At 54.1% G+C, this 13092-nt stretch overlaps 8 protein-coding genes across 8 annotated transcripts; 5 read left to right on the forward strand and 3 right to left on the reverse strand.

Annotated features, from left to right (window-relative positions):
- Positions 1-5: 5 nt before the first annotated feature.
- BROUX77_006725 (uncharacterized protein) lies at positions 6-1055 on the forward strand (the record flags this gene model as incomplete). Its single annotated transcript, XM_073751741.1, has 1 exon — positions 6-1055. The coding sequence occupies one exon, from the start codon at positions 6-8 to the stop codon at positions 1053-1055; it is 1050 nt and encodes a 349-aa protein (XP_073602872.1).
- Positions 1056-2029: 974 nt separating this feature from the next.
- BROUX77_006726 (uncharacterized protein) lies at positions 2030-4263 on the forward strand (the record flags this gene model as incomplete). The annotated part of the gene is made up of 2 exons (XM_073751743.1): positions 2030-2339; positions 2441-4263. 2 exons carry the CDS (start codon positions 2030-2032, stop codon positions 4261-4263), a joined length of 2133 nt encoding a protein of 710 aa, XP_073602873.1.
- A 581-nt stretch (positions 4264-4844) lies between these two features.
- Positions 4845-5437, reverse strand: BROUX77_006727 (uncharacterized protein; the record flags this gene model as incomplete). The annotated part of the gene is made up of 3 exons (XM_073751744.1): positions 4845-4969; positions 5046-5173; positions 5247-5437. 3 exons carry the CDS (start codon positions 5435-5437, stop codon positions 4845-4847), a joined length of 444 nt encoding a protein of 147 aa, XP_073602874.1.
- A 483-nt stretch (positions 5438-5920) lies between these two features.
- BROUX77_006728 (uncharacterized protein) lies at positions 5921-6686 on the forward strand (the record flags this gene model as incomplete). The annotated part of the gene is made up of 3 exons (XM_073751745.1): positions 5921-5940; positions 6157-6282; positions 6350-6686. The coding sequence occupies 3 exons, from the start codon at positions 5921-5923 to the stop codon at positions 6684-6686; spliced, it is 483 nt and encodes a 160-aa protein (XP_073602875.1).
- Positions 6687-6951: 265 nt separating this feature from the next.
- Positions 6952-7874, reverse strand: BROUX77_006729 (uncharacterized protein; the record flags this gene model as incomplete). The annotated part of the gene is made up of 2 exons (XM_073751746.1): positions 6952-7515; positions 7584-7874. The coding sequence occupies 2 exons, from the start codon at positions 7872-7874 to the stop codon at positions 6952-6954; spliced, it is 855 nt and encodes a 284-aa protein (XP_073602876.1).
- A 614-nt stretch (positions 7875-8488) lies between these two features.
- Positions 8489-9697, forward strand: BROUX77_006730 (uncharacterized protein; the record flags this gene model as incomplete). Its single annotated transcript, XM_073751747.1, has 2 exons — positions 8489-8705; positions 8784-9697. 2 exons carry the CDS (start codon positions 8489-8491, stop codon positions 9695-9697), a joined length of 1131 nt encoding a protein of 376 aa, XP_073602877.1.
- Positions 9698-10120: 423 nt separating this feature from the next.
- Positions 10121-10982, reverse strand: BROUX77_006731 (uncharacterized protein; the record flags this gene model as incomplete). Its single annotated transcript, XM_073751748.1, has 4 exons — positions 10121-10530; positions 10620-10707; positions 10810-10829; positions 10922-10982. The coding sequence occupies 4 exons, from the start codon at positions 10980-10982 to the stop codon at positions 10121-10123; spliced, it is 579 nt and encodes a 192-aa protein (XP_073602878.1).
- A 675-nt stretch (positions 10983-11657) lies between these two features.
- Positions 11658-12694, forward strand: BROUX77_006732 (uncharacterized protein; the record flags this gene model as incomplete). The annotated part of the gene is made up of 3 exons (XM_073751749.1): positions 11658-11723; positions 11873-12316; positions 12413-12694. 3 exons carry the CDS (start codon positions 11658-11660, stop codon positions 12692-12694), a joined length of 792 nt encoding a protein of 263 aa, XP_073602879.1.
- Positions 12695-13092: the final 398 nt, after the last annotated feature.

The following is a 13092-nucleotide window of genomic DNA, read 5'->3' on the forward strand; positions in this document are numbered from 1 at the left end:
AAGAAATGTCAATCTTAAGAAACACCTTCGACGCTAGTGGCGCGTATGTCCACGCGCGGCGCAAGAGAGATAGCTTGGCCGACAAGCAACATGGCCTGATGCGGACATGCAACAGACCATCTGCCACCTGTGGCTTCGGGAATAGTACTGACAGTACCACTGCGTGCTCTCTTCCGGACCAACAGCAGGATGCCAACAAACAACAAACAAAGCCACGGGCGCAGAAAAAGGCCAAGGGCCCGCCCCCTCCTCGACAAAATACGGCTGTCTACGTAACGGGAATCCCATCTGATGCGACGCTGGACGAGATCCACGACCTTTTTTCGCGCAAGGGTGGCGTTATCGCGGAAGAGATTGACAGTGGACGGCCCCGGATAAAGATGTACACGGATGCCGAGGACAACTTCAAAGGCGACGCTCTGATTGTGTTCTTCAAGCCGCAGTCAGTCGAAATGGCTATCATGCTTCTAGACGACACCGACTTCCGTTTCACCAGCGCTGGTAAACCGGAGGGGCGCATTAGGGTACAGGAGGCCGATTCAAGCTACAAGAAGACCAAGTACGAAGGAGCAGACGGCCAGCAGGGCAGCAGCAAAGAGTCACAGGCACCCAAGGCCCGCAAGAACAACCAAGACCGCCAAAAGATTATCAAAAAAACGCAAAAGCTAGAGATGAAACTGGCGGACTGGGATGATGGTCAGTATCTTCGAGACCGACCACCCGTCAAAGCTCGTTGGGAAAAAACAGTCATCTTGTCGCACATGTTTACCCTCCAAGAGCTAGAAGAAGACCCCTCAGCGTTGCTAGATATCAAAGAGGACATTCGTGACGAATGCTCCAAGCTGGGGACTGTCACCAACGTGGTGCTCTTTGACATGGAGCCTGAGGGCATTGTGTCGGTTAAATACAAGGAAGTTGAGGCTGCTCAAGCCTGTGTACGCATGATGCATGGCCGCAGCTTTGGAGGCCAAGTGGTCGAAGCTGGACTTGCTACAGGGAAGGAAAAGTTCAAAAGGTCTACGAAGGACGCTGCAAGCGATTCCGACTCTGACTGAATGGACGAGAGAAGTGCGTGGATGTGTGGATGCATAGCGAAGATAGATCTGGCTTTATGGATGGCAGATGTCAGATGACGTGAGTAAGTGGGAGTGTACTTGACATTTGGTCTTAAAGGAAAGTGTACCCTGGGTTTAGCTCTTTATGTTATAGTAGGCCTCTGGGTTGTCGTGTGTAAAGTGTTTCCAGTTTCTCATTTCATGTTTCCAGCCACATTTCGGAATCCATGATATCGCACTGCATGTTTGAAAGGGCGGCGGTGTTGTCGGTGAGAGCAGGGGTTTGGGTTTGAAGAAACGAGATGACGGTTCTAAGTAACAGTGCCGTATTGAATGGACTATTTACATAGAACTGTAGAAAATTTCATCGTGTGAGCTACGTGATGCGCATGTAGCCGATAAATGCGAGAGGAGTATCATCGGCCCAAAATTGATTCGGCATGTGTAGTTGTGTGGAGCTTATGAATAGCTAAGGAACACGAGACGGCTGGGAATACTGAAGAAAATGTCGAAAATGTCACCACCGCCGCCTTAAAGCTACCCAATGACCCAGTGCTACTCTCTCTTCCGGGTTGGTCGGCTTTCCTTCAGAAGAAGTGGGGCCCCGATGCGGAATAGTGGCCGGGTAAAAGTGGGACGGTTTATCTACTCACCAGACCGACCAAAAGTTCAAGCGCCCCACTTGCTCTTCACCGCCCAAAGTAAGTGGCAGAAAAAAAAAATTGGAATTTCTATCTTGATCTTGTTCTAGTGCAGCGACGCTCTCAAAAGTTTTCGGAGTCTTGCTGCTCTGTCCTTTTTTCTTTCGGCTTGTACCTTTTCACAAGCTTGACGGTTATTGCCTGTTTCTGAGATTCTCAGCCAGTGCGCTCTATCCCCCTTCTTTTCCTCGCGTGGCTCAAGAATCGTTTCTCTTTTGCCATCGACTTCTCTTCCCTTCTCGCCCTCCCCTACCATACTTTGCCTCGACAACCATGGCCGTCCAAGCTGCCGGTAACAAGCGCAAGGCCAGCGGTCATGGCAAGCCCAACTCCAACTCGTCTCCTAAGAAGGCGAAGCTGCAGATCCGGCCCAAGGAAGGCTCCAGTGGCTCCCGCATGAAGAAGGCCCCGGCTTTGGCGCCTGCGACCAACGACAACGACTCGGACTCGGATGAGGCTGAAAACTTTGAGGCCAAGGACACTGAGATGGTCGACTTTTCCGATTCTGAGGAGGGCGGTGTTAGTCTACACCCCGACCGGGCAAAGGTTGTGGAGGCTAGATCTCAGCCTCCCCGCGAAAAGGGTATGTCTTGGCCGAGCGGAGGAACCACCGCTATCTCTCCTACTTTCTCACTGTTCTATTTTACGTACGCTTGCTAACTCATTGCAACTTGCCTGGTGCAGAGACTTCCCGCGAAAGCCACATGAAACAAAAGCAGATCGCCAAGGAGCGCCGGGCGGCTAAGCCCCTCGCCGATGAGATTGCGCGCACAAAGAAACTCTGGGAGCGCTTGCGGCGCAAGTCGCATGTTCCGGCCGAGGAGCGCAAGAAGTTGGTTGACGAACTCTTCCAGATCATCACGGGTCGCATGAAGACGCTGGTGCTCAAGCACGACGCCACGCGTGCCGTGCAGACGGCCATCAAATACGCGACGCCCGAGCAGCGCCAGCAGATCGCTAAAGAGCTCAAGGGCTCGTACGCTACGCTGGCATCGGGCCGCTATGCCAAGTTCCTCGTGTGCAAGCTGATTTCCTACTCCGACGACACAATCCGCGACGTAATTGTGCCCGAGTTCTACGGCAAAATTCGCAAAATGATTCATCACCCCGAAGCGTCGTGGACGCTTGAGGATATCTACCGTGTTGCTGCTACCAAGAAGCAGCGCGCCATTATTTTGAGAGAATGGTATGGTGTCGAGTTCACCCTGCTGGACACCAACACTGAGGAGCCTACAGCCGTTCTGGCTGATATCCTCGCCAAGGAGCCCATGAAGCGTGGCCCTGCCATGAAGAGCCTGCTTGATCTCATCAACAGCTTGATTCAGAAGAACATGGTCGGGTTCTCTATGTTGCACGACGCCATGCTCCAGTACTTCCTCAATGTCCAGCGCGATAGCCCTGAGTTTGCCGAGTTCTACGAGCTGATTCGTGGCAACGAGAGCGGTGACTTGCTAAAGAACATGGCCTTCACCAAATCTGGCTCGCACCTGGTGTGCTTGCTACTAACCCAGGGCACTGCCAAGGACCGCAGAGCCATGCTGAAGACCTTCAAGGATACCTTCATCATGATGTCGGGCGATGTCAACGCCCACCGCATTTTGCTCACAGCCTTTGAAGTTATTGACGATACTAAGATGACTGCAAAGGCCATCTTCCCCGAGATCTTTGGCGAGACCTTTGACAAGGCCGGCGAATCGCTCCTTGCGGCGTCGCAAAACATCCACGCCCGCCTAACTATTATGTATCTTCTAGAAGGCACTGGTCTGTCCACCGGTTTCACCGGCCCCAAGGATGAGGTCCGCGACCTGATGGCTGAGATCTTTGAGCTTCGTAAGAACACCAGTAAGAAGGACCCTGAGGTGCGTCGCAAGGAGTTGGTGGTTGCCATGTCGCCCCAGCTCCTGCAGGCGATTGCTGACTGCGGAGGCCAGATGGTCCACGACGCATACGGCTGCCAGCTCATTTCTGAGACCATCTTCGCGACCGAGGGCGACAAGACTGCCGCGCTCGCGACGATTGCCAAGGCCGTGGCCGGGAACCCCAGCGAGATGCTGGACAGTGACAATGCGCAAGCACTGGTGTCGCGGCCGCACCCCGCCATGACGCCGCACGGAGGCCGGCTGATCAAGGGCCTGATTTCCGGTGGCAAGTTCAACAAGGCGACGGGACAGACGACGCGCGTCGAGCCGGCGCTCAACTTTGCCAACGTGCTGTTCCCCGTGATTAAGCCGCACGTGCTGGAGTGGGCGACGGGCCCGTCGTCGTTTGTCGTGGTCAACATGCTTGACGCGCCCGACTTTGCCGACGTGGCGGAGCTGCGCAAGATTCTGAGCAAGGGCCGCGCGCAGCTGGATAAGGCGGCCCGCGAGGGCGGCGCACAAAAATACACCAAGGAGCAGAGCGAGGAGCTGGCGGCGAAGAAGAAGAAGAAGAGCGCTAGCAAGAGACCGCCACGCGCCGACCCGGGCAACAAGGGCGCGCAGATTATTCTGGAGCGTCTGGGCTAGAGGGCGTCTGGTATTTTCATTGATACTATCTTTCTTCTTGATGTTTGTTCTTTTTTCTCTTTAGATGACGAGTTTGTCTCATGTCTCATGTACGCAGCAAAAAAAGGACGGGGAACGTGTTAGTTATATCTTTGGCCGGCGCATATCGCTCTGTTTTCTTATTGTTATTTGACTGTTAAATATGTGGTTTCTATTCATCCCCATTGGTTCTATTCCAGTTGGCCAAAGAAGTGTAGTGTCTTGTTTCAGAGATTAATTATAAGGAGAATGGAGCTGAAGATAGATAGCTATCACGTTGTCTACAACAGGGTGCTCTGCCTCCAAACCCAAGGCACCTATTAAATTGGAACGGTCATGAAGTGGAAGAGTGATACTAAGAGAAGAATATATGAGGGTAGGCTTTTCTGATGGAAAAAAAAAAAGAATAACACGCGCAACAAACAAAACCAGTCTATTGTGAGTTCCTGGAACAACAACGCCAAAGATCATGAAATATCAAACTAGTGAAAACGAAGCAATGAAGAACCCAGACTTCAAAAAAGGGATGCAGAAAGACTACAAAAGCAGTACGTTTTTCTTTTCTACTTGGTGCTCTGCAGTTTGTCCAGCTGGTCGAGAATCGTCTGTAGCTCCTCGTCGCTGATCTTGTCCTGCAGCGAGGGAATCAGAGTCTTGGCTTCCTCGGCGTTGAAGCAGACCAGCGAGCCTGTGCGGCAGGGTGCGTTAGCAGCTGAGAACCACTCCATGTGCGTGCGTGTACTTTCCGGGCAATCGAAACATACCGAGCTGGGCACGCTCAAACTTGTGCAGCTGTGTACATGAGCTTAACAGGCGCTCGACAGCCTCGACGTTCTCCTTCTGCTTGAAACGCGCAAAGTGGTCGAGATAGTCCATGGTTTGATTCAACATTCTGTTCTGCGTGTTAGCCACATCACATCCCTTCCCATCTCATGACTTGTTTGGCAGCTATTCAGACTACGCACTCGTTGTCGTGCACGTTGCGGTGCTCGGCACGCCGCTTCTCCACCAGCGCTTTAATGACCAGCGCAGCTTCGGAGAGTGTCAGTGTGTCGACGTTCTGGAACTCGCCCAAGTTCAGCTGTGAGCCGGCGTCCTCGGTGCCGGGAACGGGCGGCCGCGGCCGGGACGTCATGGGGTGCTTGTTAGGGGCCATTGTGAAGGAGGATATCGGGCGTTTCGAGGATCTCGGTATCGCTAGAAAGAAGGCAAAGAGATAAATGTGGGGGGGCGGAATTCTAGAGCTACCAAAGGAAAATTGGCGGCTTGGATGTAGGAAGTCACCGGGTTCGCAATAGAAACAATCATGTATGGTTTGAGGTCAAGGCTGACAGCCTGTGGAATTGCGACGAAATGGCACAAAGTTTGGCGCCGGTTGAACTCCGGCTAATACAGGCCGAGTCGTACAAATCTATAAGCCGGAGTCCGGTATCAAGACACTACCGGCGCTATTTAATCTATGCATGTACATACATACGTACAAACTTTGGGAGACGCCAAGCATCAATACTTTACGCAAGCTTCATATCGACGTCAATTTAAAAACAACTTTTTGTCTTGCGCAGCGGCACTTGGGTTTCTGTTCTTTGTAGTCCCATCCTCTACGCTTGCGACGTACTTCCAAGCTAACCCTTTTCTCATGGGTGGCATCTCGCTAGGGTTAGCGCCCGCCGACCTTCCTACCTTAACCTATTGTCGCACACGGCGAGGTCACGACTTGACTTCCTCTTCATAGTAGACCAGTTTCACCACAAACAGAATACAAGCTTGACTTATTCAGTCTGTTTTTTTGCTAGCTAGTCTCCTCTCTCTTTATTATGTGAGCCTTGTCCTAATGCGCCACTGGTTTTGACCCAGCCTTGCTAACCCTGTTAGGACTGTCTACGCACTCATCGTCATCAACAAGGCCGGTGGCTTAATATACCATCGCCAGTTTGACGACGGTGGCCTAAACAAGCTCTCCACCAATGATTACCTGGTTCTGGCGGGTACATTCCACGGGTAGGCCTGTCTCTCTATCGTCGCAGTCCCTATGCAGCCACCGCCGCCGAAGCTAACTCCCTTGAAGCATCCACGCCATCACAGCGCGGCTTAACCCTGTGCCCCAGGCACGGCCGCCAACACCACCGGGTGGAATTTCCAGCAGACCCGAGCCGCCGTCGGGCTTGGAGGTGCTGGAGACAGAAAACTTCCGCATGCAGTGCTTCACTACGCTTACGGGCGTCAAGTTCCTGCTGTTCACTGACATTAACCAGACCAATGTCGATGTGTCTATACGGCGGATATACGATCTGTACACTGACTTTGTCATGAAGAATCCGTTTTACCAGCTGGAAATGCCAGTGCGGTGTGAATTGTTTGAGCGCAAGTTACAGTCATATATCAAAGAGATAAACAGTCGATAGGCGGGTGGGATCCGGGAAATCCAAGGACAGCCACGTGGACCCGGCCGGTATTGAATATACATCAATCATGATCATGTCACTTGAAGCTTTCCACAGCGTGTGGCTATGGCATTGTTTTCTGAGAATTGTTCCGTATGAAGTAAGCCATGACGCCATAAACTCGATTGCAAAGTGAAGCAAAGTAAAGCAAACAATACAACATGTACCCCAAATGGCCTAGCTAAGACCGCTGGGACATGCCTTCTTCATTCTACCGACCAGCAATTTATGAAGTGTCCATCTTGTCGCCATCATCCTTATCGTTCTTCTTACTCGATTCCCCCAGCAAAGGCTCCGACTCGCCCTCTTCTTTGACCGCCTCGAGCGATTCCTTGGCTGCATTCCCCTCCTTGGCTGACTCGCGAGCGACTCTCGCCTTTTCCTCTTCCATGCTCATGCGCAGGGCCAGAGCCAGCTCAGGGTCGGTATCGGGGTCAAAGCCAAACTCGGGGAACTCGTCGCTCGCAGAAGCACCAGCACGGTCGCCCGAGGCGTGGTCGCCGAGAACAATCGGGGTCGTCAGCAGCTCGTCACTAAGGAGTCTGCCGCTAGGGCGGATGATGACCAGATGTGAGCCCTCGCTGCCCTTGACTTCTTCGTTGAATTTGCGTAGGCGGGCTTCGGCCTCTTCGTCGGGCTGGCCAAACAGGACAATATCGATCGCCACGTTGTTCTTCTTCATGCGGGAGGCAAGCTGCTGGAGCTTCTTGTCATCTTCCTCGAGGGGCGAGCACAGGAAAACTATTATCCGTTGGCGTTGGAGCTTGTTTTGGCGGTACTTGAGGGCGAGCTACAGGGGCGACGGTTAGGAGAAGGCAATGGGGCGAGGAGCACGGATGGGGTGGGCAGGAAACTTACGCCTGCTATTTGGATACCGGTGGCCAGGTGCGATTGGCCCTTGATTTGTTTTTTGATCCGATGCATGCCGGAGTAGATGCGGCCGGCCTCGGTGGTCAGCGTTGACAGAACCTCGGGACCGTTGCCACCCATGCTCATAAGACCAACAGAGGACTCGGGGTTGGACGACGTGATGTTGCGGAAGAGCTGGTTAACAGCGTCAACCTGGGCGTCGAATCTGGTGGGCGCAAAGTCGCCATTACGGCTACTCTCGCTGTTGTCGACAACGATCATGACAGCCTCGAGACCCATGATTGTGGAAGATGTGGTGTGGTGATTGGAGAGCAAGAGAGGAGAAGGATAAAGTCCGATTAAGGCGGGATCGGTAGTTGAAGATTGATGCGAGCACGATGAGCACTGAGGGCCGCAAAAACAAAGACGGCAAGGCTGTGGATGGAGGTGTGGCTGCTCGAGATGTGTGTTGATGTCACCACAAAGGGTTGGCTTGAGGCTTAAGCTGGGAGCTCTAAGCTTCAGAAGTCGTAAGGCGAGTTCAGCCTGGCTGGGATGTATAAGTACCGGTACATGGAGTTTTATGTGGCAAATGGGCAAAAGTTACGTACCGTTACAAGCAGACCTCTCTGCGCTCCTGGTGGCTAAAAGCAGATTAGCGCGGATCTTAGTCAGCAGAAAAGGGTCGCTGTTTACTTTTGGCGGCGAGCCAATCAGAGCTCCCAAAGCACCGCTTTGAGTGCTTCACGTGGACCAGGGCGCCTGCGATTTTCTTTCATGCCGCTAACCACTACCGCGTCCAATTCTTTTGTGGCCGTTGATGTATTCCCGCGATCTCTGAACAACGTGCAGCCAGTGGCCTTTTTCTGCATCGAGACTGCTACACTCTCCAGGCTCAGCCCCATCGCCTCGAAATGGCTGTCGCGTACGCCGACAAGGCCGACGAGCCGACGCGCTCTCCGACGCCGACAAACGCCAGACACTACTCGATGACGCCGTCGCCCCGAAAGCACGGCGTTTCCCATATCCAGCCCACTACCCCTCGCTACAACATGAGCCCAATCCGCAAGCGACCGGCAGGCATCTCGCAGGCCCAGAAACAAGCCCTCATTGACAACCTTCATCTCGAGAGCAAGTCTCCATAGTCCTTTCTTTGTCTCCCGTAGCCTGAGCGGCGCAGCCATGCTAACTTCTGCCCTTGTCGTATAGTCACGGAGCGTGCAAGAAGATTACGCGCCCAATACAATCTCCAGGCGCAAAGCTTGCGCACACGCGTGGAAATACGCCTCAACCGTATCCCCATGTCTCTACGAAAACTCACCATGGCCGAACTCGCCCAGCGACACGTCCAGCAACAAGAACGCTCTGCTCAGATCGCAGCCAAGATTGCCGCTGGCCTCACCAAGTCATCGACTGAGCCTGTCCTCCGCCCTGGCATGAAAGCAGTCCCCTCATTAGGCGCCTCGGCGCAAGCGACACGCCGCTTCAAGCGCACTAGCAACGCTATGCTGGGAGGCGGCGACAAGGAAAATGACAGTGCCAATACTGTGCCCATTGAATATCCCAAGAAGCGCGTCCGCGGCGCCACGACAACATCATCCGAAACCGGGCCTGTTCTCTCGCCAACCTCATCCAACTCCCGCCTAGTCCCGCGTTCTCGCCATCTTTCACCCATAAAGGCTTCGCCCATTAAGGTCTCGGTCTCACGCGCCGTCTCCCCAGTCAAGACATCCCGCCCCAATATCCTAAGCAACATGGTTGAAAAGGCCAAGACGACCCGTGCTGCTATGACGCGCAAGGCCACCACGGCCTCGGTACAAAGCACCAGTTCTGCAGGCTCGACCAACACTGCGTCAACGCGAACAAAGCGCATGGCGGCTTCCAAGGCAGCTGCTGCCCCGGCAACTGTGACTCGCGTCACTCGCCGAACCAGCGGAGACAGCAACAGCAGCTCATCGACGGTGGTCAAGAAAACTACAAGCAGACCGGGCACGGCCATGTCCAAATCGTCAACCACGTCACGCGGAAAGGCTGCCTCGACCACCACGAAGAAGACGACGGCATCAAAGGCGACGGCAGCCAAGGAAGCCCCTAAGCGTGTGCTTCGAAGTCGCGCGGCCTAAGAACCCATAGGGTCTGTAGTCTTTTAGGTCGGGATTGCAGTCGAGAAATGTTTCAAGCTGGTCTTGAAGGATATGCTGGGCGGGCTTTGTCCTGCTCATGCCTGCTTGCGGTTCTTTGTGTTGTCTTTATCAGGCATTGCACACACTCACAGAGACCTGGCACTTGGCAAGTGAGTGCGCTACCGTGGGGTTTGTTCTATCTGCTTTCGGTATTGCTTGAAGGGTTCATGAGGAAGCTTTTAGTGACGTTGGCGTTTCCGGAGTTTGACTTGGTTTTACATGTGTGTTTTTGTCTACTCATCATCTAAGAATCACGGGCTATTTCTTAGTCTGAGGCCTAGTATTGTATCAAATGTATAGTTTATTTTACTTGGTATCACTTTGATTTACTATGACCGTTGGTAAAGAAGTTCAGTGCAGGTGCTAGCCGCTCTTCTTCTTTTTCTTGTCCTCGACCAGTTCTATGTGGTCTTGCGGGATGTTCTTGTAGTGTGCAATCAGCAGCTCCTCAATCTCAGGACTCACATCGCCCTGGACGACAATTTCTTCGATGCCGCCGGCAGCGCGCGTGACCGACGAGCCCGTGGCAAACTTCTTGCCAAACTCCTTAGCGACCTTTTTCAAGTCGAGTCCGAAGGCCTCGAGTCCAGTCACAGACGTGACGAACTTGTTCTTGTTGCGCATGATGCGCTTGATGGTCACGGTCGAGTGCGCGACCTTTTCAGCCTGCTTGGCCTCCTGGGCCTCGGCCTTGGCCGCCTTCTTCTGCGCGTCCTTGGCCGCGCGCTTCTGCGCATCGACGGAGAGCGAGGCTGTGGCAGCTTCAAGGGCTTCTATACGATGGAGAGAGGCGGACGGCGCCGAGTCGGTTACGGTTAGCAATGTAAGCGTAGTGGGTGGCTATCTAGCAAGGGGGCCGTACCGGGAGACCAGAGCTTGTTGTACAGCTCAGGGTCGTTGGCCTCTAGCCATTCCTGGCACTTCTTAACACGGCCGCCATTCTCGCAGTACTAGAGGGACAGCAAAGTTAGGCGGAGAGTCGATTGGGCCGGCGATTGGTCGGGCAAGTCGGGGGAGGTGATCTAGCTAGCTTCAGAGGACAACGAACGAACCTCTGGGGGAAGAGTGCACACTAGAAAAAAAAAGGGAAACGCAGGGGGCTGTCAGTTTTTGTCTGTAGCTCTCAAAACGCGCAGAACAACTGCACCAGGTGCGTTCTCTTACCGCCGCAGTACGTTACGGTCAGACCGCGTAGCTCAACGGGGACCTCGTCAACTTCGGCCATGGCGATGACGTTGTATGGGGAGCGAATCGAGGGTTGTGGGTGGTCCGGGCAGGAAAAAAAGAAGACGCTAGGAGAGGAGAAAACGCGAAAATTGGCGCGGGGGGGGCTTAGTCTAAGACTGAAGGACCGAGCAATTCAATCGTGGGGCGTTGGCGGTGTTGGAAGTGGTGCGAGACAGGAAAAAAAGATTCACGATGGAGGGGCACTTTGGGGATGGGATGGAAAACGCAAGGCGGGATAAGGCTAGCGGTGGTTCTACAAGCGGGGCTAGGCGATAGGCGGCTACCCGCCTATAGGGCAGCGGCGTTTGGGGGCTCTACAGCGTGGGTGTGCTGTAAATTACAGCGCTGCAACAGTTCTAGGACAAGGGCCTCTGCTGCTTCAACAGCCCACGTCAGACCCCACACTTCAATGGTGGTCTGCTCTGGAGTAGCAGAAACGGACAGAAAAGGACCGCATCTCTCGGACTTAATGTGCTTGAGCTGAGCTTGAAGTCACTGGGTCGGCAATTCTCTCTGTGGCATTTCTGGGCTTCTCCTTCTACACGAGCTCTGTGTCTGTTGTGACCGAGTTTGCGTGCCAGTCTCGGCATCGTCTGCATCTGACAGTACATCGGCACAAGCGCTCCCGCCCCTCCCCTCCCCACTATCAATCTAGACTGTCAGCCTGCTCAAGATGGGCTCAACCCTAGGCCCGAGACAGCAGCGACGAGAGCTCACGGTGCTGGTCACTGGATTTGCTGTAAGTTGAGTTCTGGCTGCCCGTGATAGACCACCCTCGTGCTGCCCCTCCCCCACCACAGTGCCGCATTCGCATATCCCCGTATCGGCTTCCTTCCCCTGTTCACTGTGCTGTTTCTGACTCTCGAATTCTTCCTCACATGCGCACAGCCCTTCCGCGGCTTTCCCAAGAACCCAGCCTGGGAAATCGCAGACTCGCTGCCCGAGTACCTCCCGCCCGCCGACCCCAGCCCCCCAAGCCCGGGCGAAGCCAGCAGCGCCACCCTCGACACTTCCTTCCCCCTCGTGCGCATCGTAGTCTACCACAAGCCGATTCCCGTGACCTACGCTGACGTGAACGCCGTGGTGCCGACGCTCTGGGACGCGCAGGCGCGCCGCGAGCACTACGACCTGGCCGTGCACATTGGCATGGCCGGCGCCGAAATCCTGTACAAGCTCGAGGCGTGCGCGCACCGCGACGGATACATCTATAAGGACGCCGACGGTCAGCTGCTGCCTGAGAAGCCGCGCGAGGACTGGAGCGGGCTGCCCGCTGTGTTGGACACGGATGTCGATGTGGCGGATGTGGCGGAGCGGTGGAAGGCGCATTGCCCGGTAAGTAGAAGCCGGTCCTCTTTGCTTTTCTTTTTGCTTTCCTTGTGTGAAGCACAACCGAGTGCTAATGCGTGTTTCCATGGTGCTGTCGTCCAGATGCATACCAAGACCATCATCTCGCATGACCCCGGCCGCTTTATCTGCGACTACATCTACTACTCCAGTCTCGCCGAGCTGGCCAACCGCAACGAAGAGAAGAGGGTGGTATTCATGCATGTGCCGGACAACTTCAACGAGAAGGCTGTTGCCTACGGGACAGAGGTGTGTCTTGCACTGATCCGGTCGCTGGTCGAGAGCAAACTAGCCAAGGAGAAGATACAGGCTGCGGTGGAAGATCCACAGCCCGCTGCAGAGGCCGAGGCCACAGTTGCGTCATAGCCCGGTGTTCTGGTTGTTGTAGTGCTTATTACATTCGATTCTAGAAGAGACGCCTCTGGCTTGTCCAGGTCCAGCGGTCGGCGTTTGTTTGCGTGCATTTATTCGCCGTTCATGGGTCGCCAAATTTCATGGTTACACGAAGATCCCGAGGTTGATGCCCAATAAAAAAAAGGTGGGGACATGTTACAATCCCGTTTCTTATCGGCGTATCACGACTGTTATCTCGGCGACTGGTAAACCCCGGTGTTTAAAACGTAGGCTTTCGTTTGCTGACAATTTTTCATTTTACTCTTCTTCTCTTGATTCTGTTCACACCAGAACGTCCCACCTTTCTTTTTCTCTTCTTCCGTTTTTGTCGCAGCCGCAGCTTCTCCTGTTTCTTCAACGTTTCAACACGC

The sequence above is a fragment of the Berkeleyomyces rouxiae genome (assembly GCF_048999995.1).
Source record: "Berkeleyomyces rouxiae strain 22BRR77 chromosome Unknown BrBRR77_ptg000009l, whole genome shotgun sequence".
Classification (NCBI taxonomy): Eukaryota; Fungi; Ascomycota; class Sordariomycetes; order Microascales; family Ceratocystidaceae; genus Berkeleyomyces; species Berkeleyomyces rouxiae.